The sequence below is a fragment of the Hyperolius riggenbachi genome, chromosome 4 (assembly GCF_040937935.1).
Source record: "Hyperolius riggenbachi isolate aHypRig1 chromosome 4, aHypRig1.pri, whole genome shotgun sequence".
NCBI classification, from domain to species: Eukaryota; Metazoa; Chordata; class Amphibia; order Anura; family Hyperoliidae; genus Hyperolius; species Hyperolius riggenbachi.
The window spans coordinates 409703965-409718467 of NC_090649.1; the positions used below are offsets into that span (position 1 = coordinate 409703965).

Sequence of the window (14503 nt, forward strand, 5' to 3'; positions counted from 1 at the left end):
GAGATAGTATTGAAGAAATGTTCATGTTATGCAGTATTGTTGTGTTAGTAAGTTTAACCATCTAGGTCAAGATATACATTGCTTAGCTAAGACTATTTTATACGCAAAATGTTTATCACATAGTGTTCACACATATCTAATAAGCTGATCAATAATATACACTTTATTTCAGATTGTATTAAACAGTTAGGCCATAAGCCTTGTGTTGGCCATTACCACTAATAACCACAGGAGGCATCTCTTGTGCCTGCTACTACCACTTACAACCATAAGGGGCATCTAGATATCCTATCTAAAAATAAAGGGTGAGGTAATGTTATAATAAGAACATGACTTCATGTAAAATCCCCTACCCCGACGCCATATTGGAAAAATTACAATAAAAAGGCCTGGCAGGCTAGCACATTGGAACATCAAGCCTGAAACTCTACTGAGATGATTGAGGCCTAGCAAGAGACTACCTTCTATTGTGATTCTGAAACCCAAGAGAGGTAATATGCAATAATTCTTGGTGAATTCTTTGACAATTAGTCTATGCAAACGTTAAAGACTTGTCTTTTTAAACTTCAGCAGTTTTTTGAGTTTTAGATAACTTTTTTCTATGCTATAAGTTTTACTATTCAAACGCAATTGCAAGCTTAGAAGCAATTAACAAGCTTTGATGGATTAAGATATATCTACTTTAAATTCTTCATATAAGAATAGAACTTCATATAATCATTTTTAAGGATAAAGCTATATTGTGTGTACCATACACTGTTCAATCTCGAGACAACAATTATTGATGAAGGATAAAAGCTACAGCAGAATATTTGCTATATTGAAATGGACTCTTTTAACTAAAGGAACTTTGAAAATGTATTTTTGGATGAAAATGTATTTTTTTGATGATTGACAACAACTGGAGAGATGTATATTCCTGTATATATAAGCTTTATCAATTTTTTAACAACAAGATAATTTTATAAAATTCAACAGCTGAGTGTTGCGTTTTTCTTTCAGAGGTAAAACTGTTAACCTATAAATATTCTGTTTATAGTGAGCACGCACCCACTACTGTCTAATCTTGGTTATGACGCTCTAAAGGCTGGTCCTTTACTGAGTTGGTAATCATTTTAAGCAGATATCGATCAGATATTTGACAGATGTATTCAGCCTGCCGCCGCCCGCCCGCTGCCACTAATGATTGCAGGAGGGGAGCGCTGAGAGGAGAGCCCGAGGTGAGGGGGGTGGGAATGTCCCCCCTCCCCGCCAATCTGCCACACTCTCCTCTCATGCTGCGACCCCTCCTGTCCCCCAAAAAGGCCCTGAGCGGGCTGTCAAGAACCGGCCCGCGGCACACCTGTGTATACGGTTCCCGACTGCACGTTTGACCAGATCGAGAGGGGAAGCAGCCTTAGTCGAGCTACCACAAGGCTGCGACCCTTCAAACACTTCTCACTTCCACCTCTAGCTGTTGCTAGACACGTCCACTCTGCTGTCGAGTGCTCAGCACGCAATCCGCGTTTTCATATTCGGGTCAGCTTTGCGCTTTAGGCCGAATACGGGAACGCCGCGCACACACACACACACAGTTGCAATCTTACACTGTAGTGAAGCAAAACCACTAACAGACGTTCCGAACGATACTGTTAGCCACTCCGAGACTTCCCACTCTGCTGTCGAGTGCGGAAGTGCCCCATACACGCAACGCGATTACAATCTTATACGGTAGTGTTGCTCAAACATACAATCAGGCATGGACTTATACACCGTTACACTTCAGTCTCCTCTACTAGGCTATGAGTGTTAGTTTAGTACAGCAGTAAACTTATTAAATAACGATTTAATATTCCAGGAAAAAAAGAGGAACAATGCAGAAAATAATATATACAAAAGATTTACAAAAACAAAGTAAAAAGTTACAAAATAAAAATTTACAAGGATACACACAAAGATAAGTTTGCATGAAAATAAAATGGGATAAACGTTAATTGAACTTTTACCAGCGCAAATGTCCAACCGTGGAGAGATACGAATTTTCCGATTTCCTAGGGGATAATCTCTAGCGATGAGCTACTCTCGGGACAAGATGATCTGTGACTGTCCTAGCTGCTGTTTTATAGCAAAATGTGTGCCCCGGGGCTACCCCAATGTCCCAGGTCCAGGAATAATCCAATTTCCTGTTTAACGTGTGCAACTTCAAAGCGTTCCTGTGTTAGTGTTTGATCTTTTCAGAGATTTCAGAACAGTACTAAGTACTAAAAAGTAGGTGTAAGCAGGGGCCAGGGCCGGCCCTAGACTTTTTGCCGCCTGAGGCAAAATTTTAAAAAATCGCCGCCCCCATAGTGCATAGTGCCCAGTATATAGCTATATATATATATAGCCGTTCTCTAAGAGCAACTTCCTGTTTACACAGGAAGTTGCATGAAGCTCTTAGAGAACAGAAGACCGCCGGCGAGAAGGAGGTAATGTGTTATCCTGCCGCCTCTGCTGCTGCCCGCTGCCACCAATGATTGCAGGAGGGGAGCGCTGAGAGGAGAACCCAAGGTGAGGGGGGGGGAATGTCCTCCCTCCCTACCGATCTGCCACACTCTCCTCTTATGCTGCGACCCCTCCTACCGCCCAAAAAGTCCCTGAGCGGGCCCTAGGGGGGCCCCCGCGACGGCAGTGGCCGCATCTCCTATTGTTATGCCCGGGGTGTAAGAGTAAGAGTACTATCATTGAAAAGTTTAAAAATATTACCTAGGAGCAGTGGCGTAGCTAAGGAGCTACAAGCCCCAGCGCAAGTTTACATTGGGCCCCCCTAAGCACTCTATACATAACAATTGAGACGGCACACCAAAACGTGACAAAGGCAGCCACAGTGCCCGAGGTGCAAGAAGGGGATGGGGAACAGTGTGTTTATGATTACTACTATTCAAAGCATCTATAGAAGTGATTATTAACAGCACAGGACCAATAAAGAGATAATACTGTTGAGGCTGGGCCTTTCGAGGCCCCTCTGGCCCAAGGGCACCGATGCGGTCGCTACCTCTGCACCCCCTATTGCTACACCTCTACCTAGGAGAAAATTCAGGAGAAAGAGTGAATTGCATAAGGGCCTAGGGCTCATATGTAATTCACTTTTTCTCCAAAGTTTTCTCCAAGGTGATATTTTTTCATCTTCTCTTTAAAATAACTTTCCAGCATTTCGCAATTTAAAAAAGCACCAAAAGTATTAGAACAAGTACTATTAAATTGATTTTATGTATTTTCATGCTTGCAGGGAGTTTAAAAGGTATTGTATTGACAAGTTCTGAAAATATCAACTTGGAGAAAACAGGTGAAAAAGAGAATTGCATATGGGCCTAGAGGTGTCAGATGACCTCTTACCAGTAGACTCTGGCAACCCACGCAGCAAGTACAGCAGGAGCAGTGGGCGTGGCAATGGTCTATGGTTATGGATCAAACAATCATATGATCATAGTGAGCTTTTGAGAGTAAAATAAATCCTAAGAATCCCCCATGAGGAGATGGCCTAATCTAAAACCTGTAGGTAAGAGGTTTAGAATAAATTGATTATAATATCGGCTGTAAATGACAGCTTTATAGAAAGTAAAATATTTACAATGCATTTACTCTGGGACAAATGTACATCTTATATGGAGGTGTAAATATGAATTTAAAATTTAAGTACAAATAAACTGCCATTTTCATTTTGATGAATTACCTCCTTGTTCAGTCCATAAGGATGAAACAGCTTACGCTGCTGGACTGTCCGGATAGGTGTAGAAAGTGAGAAGCCACACATAGCAGTCCACTTGACAGCTGTCAGTGATAAATAGCAGCAGGAGAGCGACCAGAATAGAAAGGGAATCACACTCTCAGTGCAGACTCCACCTAAGGTAAGGAAGGTTCTCAGGCAGCGGAAGTGGGGGGGCAGCTCCCACCTGGCTGTGGGTGGGAGGGGCGCCGATCTGGAGGGGGTAGCAGTTAGGAAGGGGGAGCAGCGGGCACAGCGGTGGGGAGGGGGGTCAGAAACAGGGTAACACAATGCAGGTTTGCAAGGCAAGTTTTGTAAAAGGGGCCTTAGGGTTGTTTGATACAGAAAACATTATTTACCTCACTTATTTTCACTTCAGCCATAAGGAGAGGAAAATAGAATATTTTCTCACAGGATAGGTTTTCACATTTTAGCAAGAAATACTTAGAATACGTTTGATATAATTTCTTTTCCTATTTTTTAGCACTTATTCAGTTGCCAAGTAATGAAAAAATATTTTGAAGAAAATATGAAAATTGAACTCCTGACAGAAAACTGTGGCCATACTCTAGGCAATGTGGCCAAGAGATAGATCCCTCTCAGATCATTATCTGGTCAGAGAGGGATCAATCTGATTGAATCCCTCCACTGTACACAATTTTTCAATTGATTTCAGAATGAAATGGATTGACAATCTGTGTGCGTTGCCTGCTGGATCTACCTATCTGTGTTCTCCCCCAGGCTGCTCAGAGTGTAGGCAGCGGAGCTTACACTCACCTGTCCATTTGCAATTGTCTTCCCTCCACTGCCCGACACTCCTCCCTGTCTCTTCTCACCCGGGCCGTGTCCCATGACTAAATGCTAGAGGCTGAACACTAGAGCCACTGTGGCACTTCCCTTAAAGGACATCAAAGGTGAAAATAAACCGATGAGAAAAACAACTGTATCTATCCTCCTTCACCTTAAAATAATTTTTTGGGGGATATTCCACAGTTTTATTTTATATTTAAAACTAGTTTTTAAGTTTTTACTGTGTCATTGCTTCTGCTCACTGACACCTTCATTGAAGTATGCCAGAGCTCAAATCTATGAATTATTGACCCTATGTATCTCTTTCCTACTCTCAGAAGTCATTGACTGACAGTATAGTGTTTTATGGCTTATCATTGAGGGTTATGCTATAGTCTGACCCGATCCTGACCCAGACAGAAACTGTAACGTCCATACCTGGTTTTTAACTCTTTCAGGCAGAGAAAGGAAAAAAAAAGGAACACAGCATATTTATTTGCGTGCTTGGCACTGTACATACACATGCTTATCTCATCATGTCATATGTCACCTCGGTTGTCCTTTAAGTGACCACTAGACGCTTCTAGTGTTTGGTTCTAGCATTTGTCATGTGGCACAGGCACACTGGGAGTGAAGAGAGAGGGAGGCAGGGCCGGAGCTACCATAGGAAAAAATAGGCAATTGCCACAGGGTGCCAGAGCCTGTAGGGGCCCCCAAGGTGTCCCTCCCCATCTTAACTGTTGCTCCCCAGGGACTCTGCAGAGTATGTTAAGTTGGGGAGGGTCAGCAGCCAGTTCAGGGGCCTAGGAGGGAAATTTGACTGCAACAAAGGGCCTCTAATGGCGCTTTTTGGTCGGGGGTGTCTGTTGGGGGGCCCCCAGGCTAATTTTGCCCTAGGGCCCAATTGTTACTTGAACCGGCCCTGGTGGGAGGAGCACCCAGCAGTAGAGAAAAGACACGGGAGAAAGCACCAGTGAGAGTAAGCTGGGCAGTGCACCCTGAACTCGGCAATAGCAACGTGCTCCCAACTCGCCGTTCAAGCTGCCGAAAATCGGTTGATCCTGAATGATTTGGCAGTTCTAGCATAGTCTATTAAATGATCAAATTGGTTAAATGGAAAATATCGACCTGTGTAAATAGGGACCAAGGAGGGATAATCCATGTGTTGGATTTTGTGGATCAACCCCCCCCCCAATGACTAATCTTTTAGAAAGTATTGTATAGTGTATGGCCAGCTTCTGGGATGCACTCACTAAGGGCCCTTTTCCGCTAGTAATTACCTGCGCTTGCCATCGCGTAAACTGCTTTTTCCACTACCCGCAATTGCGCCATATAGCCGTTGGGAACAGAGCACAATCGTGACAAGAATCACACAAATGGCGATTGCATTCTGGGAAAAAAATAGTGTGCACTAGTGGGAAATGAGCACCGCGATTTACATGTAAATTGTGGTGCTCTAGCGATCGGCAAAACGGCTGCGATCTGCTTTATTATCGCAGCTAGTGGAAAAGGGCCCTTAAAGAGAATCTGTATTGTTAAAATCGCACAAAAGTAAACATACCAGTGTGTTAGGGGACATCTCCTATTACCCTCTGTCACAATTTTGCGGCTCTTCGCCGCATTATAAGGGGTTAAAAACAGTTTTAAAAAGTTTGTTTATAAACAAACAAAATGGCCACCAAAACAGGAAGTAGGTTGATGTACAGTATGTCCACACATAGAAAATACATTCATACACAAGCAGGCTGTATACACCCTTCCTTTTGAATCTCAAGAGATCATTTGTGTGTTTCTTTCCCCCTGCAGCTATCTTCCACTGAAGTGTCAGGCTGTTTCTTCCTGCAAAGTGCAGACAGCTCTGCCTGTATGTAATTCCTCAGTATGTGAAAGCCCAGCCAGCTCAGAGGAGGATTTATCCAGCTTGTAAAAGATAAGAGAGAAGAGAGAAGCTCCCCTAATCTAAATAATACACAGGCAGTGTGCAGAGAGGGGCCTGGAGGGGGGAGATGCATCACAGAACCACAACACTGAAGAACTTGGCAGCCTTCCAGACACAGGCTGACAAGTCTGACAAGAGAGAGATAAGTTGATTTATTACAGAGATGGTGATAGTAGAACGTGCTGCAGTAAGCCAGAAGACATTAGAATAGCTTTTGGAACTTGTAGGATGATAAAAAACAGGATGCAATTTTTGTTACGGAGTCTCTTTAATGATATTCAAATAGAGATAAAAACGTAACGATACAGTCAGAAATCTGTTGTAAACCGAGTGCTACACTAACATTGATCTTGAGCTGCTTGCATGAAACCTGCCCCTGAGCCTCTGGATGTCTGTCGCTGTCATCACTCAGTACATGATGTCATTGTCACCCTGTATACGGTACATATCAGTTTCAGTTTAATACAAGGAATTCAGTAAATAATTATAATGCAATGGAATATCTTCTCTTTCCTGGCTGTCAGCCTTCTATGTGGTCATTCAGGATGTCAGTGAAACCAAACATCGTTATATTTAAGCTGCAGATTCCCACTTCATCCATATTTTATCTCTGCTTATAACTTTTGCGGCTCATTTAACTAATGTTATCATAATGTCTGATTGAGATAGACTGTTCTTTGTGTTTCCACAGAAATCTGGATCCGCTCACAGAAACCGTATCCTTACCAAATCTCTGGCGGACTGATTCTGTCCAATAGGATGTACAGTGACTGCACTACAGTGACTTTTACTCTAAAGTGGACCTGAACTCAGAACTTCCTCTCAGCTTTAAAAGATAAGCATCAGCATAATAACCTTTAGAGAAAAACATTTCTCTGTTACAACTGATACAAATCCTGCAATAAATCTGCAGTGTGTCTACTTCCTTCTTTCATGAAAGCAGACATAGGGTTAACATCCTGTGTTTACAAATTAGCTGCTCTTCCTAGGAAGCCAGCTGACACAGCTGAGAGATCAAATTACAGTTGTAATTGATCACAGTTGAAAGGGAATTAGACAGGCTAAACACTCTAAATACATACAAGGCGCATTTCTCTATGTTTTCCTTCTGTCCTGTGCAACAGTTCAGGTCCGCTTTAAAGCCCACTAGAGAAATATAATCTCAGCAAGTGATGAAAAAAATAATAATAATCAGAGGTTGCATAGTTGAAAACTGCAAGTCATATTAATCAGGAGTTCAAGAAACTGACAGAAACAATGTGAAAGTAAACTGAGCGGAGCTCATGAGACTTCTTGCCCACCGGCGAAAATTAAATGATCGATGAAGGCTCATACCCACCTCGCAATTTTTCTGATGATTTTCCCAACGACCGGTGATATTTTGAGCAAGGAGCGGTCGTTTCTGTGATCTTGCGACATGGGTACAGGCACACGATCCAGCGAACCCTGTTTAGCGTTGCACGTCAAAAACGACCATCATGTCGGATCATATCTTTAAGATCCTTGATGACTCCCGCGCAAAGTAATGCAATTGCTTCAAGTTTCATTCGTGCCTGTCGCGTGACGTCGCACATACCCGCCACCCGGAAGATGAATCACGGAGGGCTCATCGTCGTCAGGGAGACGTTGCTGGATACATCTTCCTGTGTCGCGAGTATGCAGCTTTAGGCTGGGTGCACACATAGCAGAAACGCTAGGGTTGCGTGAAACACTGCGTTTTTGCCACTGATGGAAGTCTATGGGCCCGCAGGAAACAAACGCATATAAAAACGCATATGCATTTTACATGCGTTTTCAAACCTGCGTTTTTATAAACACTGGTTTTGTTGCACAATATTCATAGACTCATCAAAAATGCACATAATGAAAGTCAATGGAAATGCAATGATATGCGTTTTCCATGCGTTTGTATATGCGTTTGCTCCAAAAAACATTTTTTTTCTTTGCTGTATTTCCGCTTCCTGTTGTCTTCCTAGTGATTTGCATAAATGGAAATATAAAAACTCATGGAAAATGCATCCAAAACGCACACATTAGCATAAAACATGACATAAATCGCAGCCTTTCACATTATGTTATGTGTGCACCCAGCCTAGATATCTTGGAATGTTAAAGGGGGTGGAGCCAGCTTGACCTTTCAGAACAAGAACTCTCTTTGCATTGTACTTCATCAGTCTGTTTATCTGTAATTACTGATTTGTATGACATGCAGTTTTCACCAAAGCTGACTTTTATTTGTTTTTTTAACCATACGCTCAGATGTCCAGTTGTTTTCCAGGTGTGGGGTAATTTAATTTTTGATTTTGTTTTGCCTTAATAGAACCCCCTCCAGTATAGGATTCCTTTTTATTTAGAGTACCTGTCACACTGGCCAGAATACTGCATGATAGCAGAGGCTCCTGGAGGAGAACTTATGGGCTACAGTAAGTATTCCCTCCATTCATAGTGCTAAATTGAGTGATTCTTTGCCCATCGGTTATTATCATGACATTTTCTACATTAATAAATTACTCTCAAGTATAGAATAATAAAAAAAAGAGATCAATTAGGCTCAGTTTACATAGATGCTTTTTAACCACTTAAGGACCAGGGCATTTTTCACTGATCTGTACTGCGTGGGCTCTCCAGCCCGCAGCACAGATCAGGATTGCTGCAGGGCGATCAGACTTCCCCCCTTTTTCCCCCACTAGGGGGATGTCCTGCTGGGGGGGTCTGATCGGCGCCGCTCTGTGTGGCCGAGCGGGAGGGGGCTTTTAAAAGCCCCTCTCCGCAGCGCTATTCCCCCCTCCCTCTCCTTCCCTCCCTCCCCTGCTCACTATGGGCGGTACAGGATGGCGATCCGTCCTGTACCGCCTCTGATAGGTTTCAGCCTATCAGATGCCGGCTATCCCCGGCCAATCAGAGGCCGGGGATCGCCGATCTCCTTTATCGTAGAATGTAAACACAGGTGATTTCTTAGCTGCGTGTTTACATTTCACCTGCGAGCCGCGATTGGAGGCCTGCAGGCTGTTCACGGAGACACCCTCCGTGAAATGACATGGAACGTTTCCATGGAAACGCACAAACGACCAGCCGCCGCCTATCGGCGTTAGGCGGTCGTTATGTGGTTGGCGCATTTTAAAGTCCTTAAAGTGAACCTGAACCGAGTAAAATGATTTAAAATAAACACCTGATGTAGCTGCAAATGAATATTACATACTAACCTCACCGTCAGTTCCTCTCAGAAGCTCACCATTTTCTACTAACAACGATTCCTTCTAGTACTGACAATATTTCGTCAGAACTGAAATATATCAGTTGCTGTCAGTTATATATCAGTTGGTGTCAGCTATAACTGAATTGACATCTGGTAATGTTCATGTTTCCCTATGGGTCAAGTGGGCAATATTACAGTTTAACAGTGTGCTAACCCGGAAGCTGTTACACGGTCATTGCCATTTTTAAAATGGAGGACAGAGAATTTCACAGTGGACAAACAGGATGCGGGAGAGTCCATGATTGGCCGGCACACCATTGCTAATAATCAAAAATGCTTTTATTCCATTAAAAAATGCACAATATGACAATTGTTTCGGGGCCGCAAGGGGTCCCCTTCATCAGATACAGTGCAGACATAAACGGGACATCAGATACAGTGCAGACAGGATGCGGGAGAGGAGAAAGAGATTGATAGTAGATGGTGCGAGAAGTATAATGTGCAGATTTATTTTAACTTTTAATGTTAAGTTCAGTTTTGCTTTAAGTTGGTATGTTTGATGTCATGAAGTCTTCTTGTGTTAACCTATTCATGTTGATTGTGATCAAGTAAACGTGGTATACTGAATTACTGCTTATAGAGATTTTTGAGGGAGGGTCCACATTTTTCTGTGTGGAAATCATGCACGTTTTTTCCCACACAAATTTTTGTACCTGATGGTGCATATGCACAAACGTATGGTAAAGTTTCAGGGAGCGCACAGCAAATTCACCGTTACTTACAGTGACAAAGTAGTGTGCATTGCGCAATTAGCACAACCTACATAATGTAGGCCAAGCCTGTTATTCTACTAATCACCCCACCCACTTTATGCTGCTCTTCTGTGTGCTGTCGCCAGAGCTGGGACAAGGTCCTTCAGCACCCAAGGCTGAGACACCAAAGTGCGCCCCTCCATCCCTCCGCCCCAGCCGTCACACACTGATTGCTACTAGACTAAGAGGCGCCCCAGGGCCCCCAACCTCCCCAACACCTTAATCTCTAGTTATCTGACTTGTAGTCACTGCCATGTATCTCCTTTTCCTATTTCTTTCTGCTTCAAACACAATTGGGAATGACAACTGAATGAATTGTGCGCCCCCTCCTACACTGCGCCCTGAGGCTGGAGCCTCTCCAGCCTCTGCCTCGGCCCGGCCCTGGCTGTCGGCCCTCTTTCCCCCTCCATAGCAACAGAACACAATAGTAGCCTGAAGGCTAGCGACCTGTCTGTACAGCTCTGGGTCCTGAACTGTTGTCTGAGGCATCGAGTCCCAATCGCTGTGGCCAACAGTAACTATGCATACCACCTATGAATGGACATATAGCTTATATAAATGCTCAGTTTTACTGTTTCTGCCTAAAGATGAATAGTAAGCAAGTTATTTCTCCATGTCCCTTTATGTCCCTTCCACCTATTAATGTTACCTGTGTAGTTGTAAACAGCTGAATTAGCCTCTGAAGTTTATGAAAAATATTATGTGTTAACATTGTTTCCAAGCTAATTCTGTTGCATCTTTATAGCACCCAAGACAGGTCAATATATAGTCAAAGGCGGTTCTCTCATTAAGCAAGGTGAAACACTTGCATCAGGCTCAGAAATCACAGGGGAAGCATGCTTATACTGTGTGTTTACACGTACAGCATGCAGTCAGAGTAGGAGGAGAAGCAAGAGGAGAGCGAGCGAGGTGAAGAGGTCATCATTGGGGGAAAGCAGCTTGTTGTGCTGTGTGAGGAGTCTGACATTGAATAAGGAAGAGGGAAGCAGGAGAGCAGCAGTATTTCATTTGACTTGCACAGCAGAAGGGAGGAGGTAGCACTGCTGTGCTGACTAAGGAGTAATGGAGGATGGCTGACTGGCTGAGGGTGAGCAGTTTGTTTGTCACAGACTCGCAGCCAGCCAGCCAGGAACGGGGGCACATCCTCAGTTAGCCTCAGGCAGCAAAAAGTCCAGAACCTGCACAGTATAAAGTATATCAGCTGTTTCAAGTCCATAACAACTACATTAATATCCTATAAGTGGATATATGACATGTATGTTTGCCTTGCAGTAATGGGAAAGTCTGAGGGCTCCGTGGTCAGGGACCAATGGCATGGACATGTCACTGCAGTGTCAGTGGCACCTGAATTCCGACGCATAGGATTAGCTGCCAAACTGATGGAACTTCTGGAAGAGATTTCTGAGAGGTGACTTTCATTTCCTAGCTGTATACATGTGCTTCACCCCACCCCATTCAAGGCCTCAGCTAACACTCCTGTTTCCTTTCTTGGTGTTCAGGAAAGAAGCATTTTTTGTGGACCTCTTCGTAAGAGTCTCCAATCAGGTTGCATTCAACACGTATAAACAACTGGGCTACAGTGTGTACAGGACTGTGATAAAGTATTATTCAACTAGCAGTGGGGAGCCAGATGAAGATGCTTATGGTAGGTTATACAGATAAAGCTCTCTACTTGTGTCACTAGCAGAGACATAACTACCAATCAGAAATTCCATCTCCATACTTCCCAACTTTTGGAGCCAGCAAAGAGGGACGCTTAGCCACACCCCTTCCACACCATTAGCCATACCTTAATTTTACACACTGCGCTCCTCTCCTTCCCCCGTGCATTGAATAAAAGTTGGGGGTGAGAAAAAAATGTCAGCCTATACAGGAGAAAAAAAAACAGAACAACAAACAGACAACAGAAGCCCAAATGGTGCAGTATGTCACAGTAGTGGGAAAATATTGTAAAGGTGAAGGTAGATTATACTCACAAAGGTGGGTTGCAGAAGGGCAACCAACCACTGTCGGCAGGTGAAGATGTACAAACCCGACTCCACTCGGGTATCAGGCAGACCTGGTGGTGGTCGCACTCTTCATAAAAAACAACAACAGCCTCAAGTGACCTGTAAATGGTCCAAGAGGGATGTTTCCCATCCAAAAGGAGGTTGATGGCACAAGATATAGGTGAAAGAGGCGCCCAGAAGTAATAAAATACTTTAATAACAAATAAAATGAAAAAAGGGGAGGTGGCTTACCTCAAGGAAGACAAACTCATTTAATAGAAGAGTTTTTATTGCACTGGCAACGTGTTTCGTGGGGGCTTGCCCACTTCCTCAGGCCAAATAGCAGTGCTAAGCAGTACTAATAGCGGCACATAAGACGCCTCTCGAATCAGAGAGTTCCATCTCCATACCTCCCAACTTTTGGAGCCAGCAAAGAGGGACGCTTAGTCACACCCCTTCTACACCATTAACCAGACCTTAATTTTACATAAAGTGCTTCTCTCCCTCCTCATGCATTGATTCCTGGTGTCTTGTGACCCCCCTCCCACCCCCATATAGTGAACCCTAGTGTGTATCCTTCCCTCCCCCATATAGTGAACCCTAGTGTGTATCCTTCCCTCCCCCATATAGTGAACCCTAGTGTGTCCCCTTCCCCATATAGTGAAACGTAATGTCTAGTGTGTCCCATTTATTCCAGAGTAAAATGCACAATAAATGTATTTTTTCCTATGCTACAGTCACTGTAGGTTGTAAAAAAACTGACCAGTTTTGGACTCGTTTATTTGTTACAGACATGAGGAAAGCATTATCACGAGATAAAGAGAAAAAGTCCATTATTCCAATACTTGAACCTGTGAAGCCAGAAGAAATTGATTGACCTTGGCTGCCTTAGATATTCTATATGTTTAAGTAAATTGGTTGTATTTTTAATTTTTTTTATTCAAGACTGTATATTTAAACAAGATTAGATTAAAGCAACTTGGAAATTTAAAAGACAATTGTAAGCTGTGTGTCATTCTGGATCCTCCAAAGCAGTGCTGTCCAACTGGCGGCCCGCGGGCCGCATCCGGCCCGCCAGGCCTTCTGCTGCGGCCCCCCTGCTGTGGCAGTGTTAGCCCCGAGTCCCCAGAGCTGAGGGGACTTTTTTTTTTTTTCTTTAACCTTTTCCCCCCATGCCTCAGGTGCTATAATTTAAATGTACAGCCCCCCTCCGCTCCGTTCCCCCCGTGCTGCTGCCGCCGTCTCACCTCAGATCGGCGGCAAGCAAGAGATAGGAACCAGCCAGACCAGCACACGGCAGCCGCACGGAGACTTTAAAAGGAAGGACGTGACAGATGATGTCACTTCCTGCATTTAAATTCAACACGCGGCTGCCGTGCGCTGGTCTGGCTGGTTGCTATCTCTTGCCCGCCGCTGATCTGAGGTGAGACGGCACCAGAACCCTGGCTGGAACTAGCGGAGGGGGGCTGAGAAATGTAGCAGCCGATCTAAGGTGAGGCGGCGGCAGCAGCAGCATGGGGTAACGAGTGGAGCAGAGGGGGGCTGTAAATTTTCATTGTAGCAGCCGATCTGACGCCATGCCAATCCAGACTGCGTGTTGTGGGTATATCTGCAGCCAATCCAGACTGCAGGTTGTGGGTATATCTGCAGCCAATCCAGACTGCGTGTTGTGGGTATATCTGCAGCCAATCCAGACTGCATGTTGTGGGTATATCTGCAGCCAATCCAGACTGCGTGTTGTGGGTATATCTGCAGCCAATCCAGACTGCGTGTTGTGGGTATATCTGCAGCCAATCCAGACTGCGTGTTGTGGGTATATCTGCAGCCAATCCAGACTGCGTGTTGTGGGTATATCTGCAGCCAATCCAGACTGCATGTTGTGGGTATATCTGCAGCCAATCCAGACTGCGTGTTGTGGGTATATCTGCAGCCAATCCAGACTGCGTGTTGTGGGTATATCTGCAGCCAATCCAGACTGCGTGTTGTGGGTATATCTGCAGCCAATCCAGACTGCGTGTTGTGGGTAAATCTGCAGCCAATCCAGACTGCGTGTTG

At 44.2% G+C, this 14503-nt stretch overlaps 1 protein-coding gene across 1 annotated transcript; it reads left to right on the forward strand.

The window, feature by feature from the left end:
- The first annotated feature begins 440 nt into the window (after window positions 1-440).
- On the forward strand, window positions 441-13388 carry LOC137570898 (N-alpha-acetyltransferase 20-like). Its single transcript, XM_068279602.1, has 6 exons — window positions 441-491; window positions 7144-7168; window positions 8785-8875; window positions 11733-11868; window positions 11960-12105; window positions 13240-13388. The coding sequence occupies exons 3-6, from the start codon at window positions 8836-8838 to the stop codon at window positions 13323-13325; spliced, it is 408 nt and encodes a 135-aa protein (XP_068135703.1). The 5' UTR covers window positions 441-491; window positions 7144-7168; window positions 8785-8835; the 3' UTR covers window positions 13326-13388.
- Window positions 13389-14503: the final 1115 nt, after the last annotated feature.

Bases quoted from the DNA above. Each gene is read 5' to 3' on its own strand.
- LOC137570898 (XM_068279602.1), top strand. From the start codon at position 8,836: ATGATAGCAGAGGCTCCTGGAGGAGAACTTATGGGCTACA. The intron at 11,869-11,959 runs GTGACTTTCATT...CTTGGTGTTCAG, and splicing joins CTGGAAGAGATTTCTGAGAG to GAAAGAAGCATTTTTTGTGG. The intron at 12,106-13,239 runs GTAGGTTATACA...TATTTGTTACAG, and splicing joins GCCAGATGAAGATGCTTATG to ACATGAGGAAAGCATTATCA.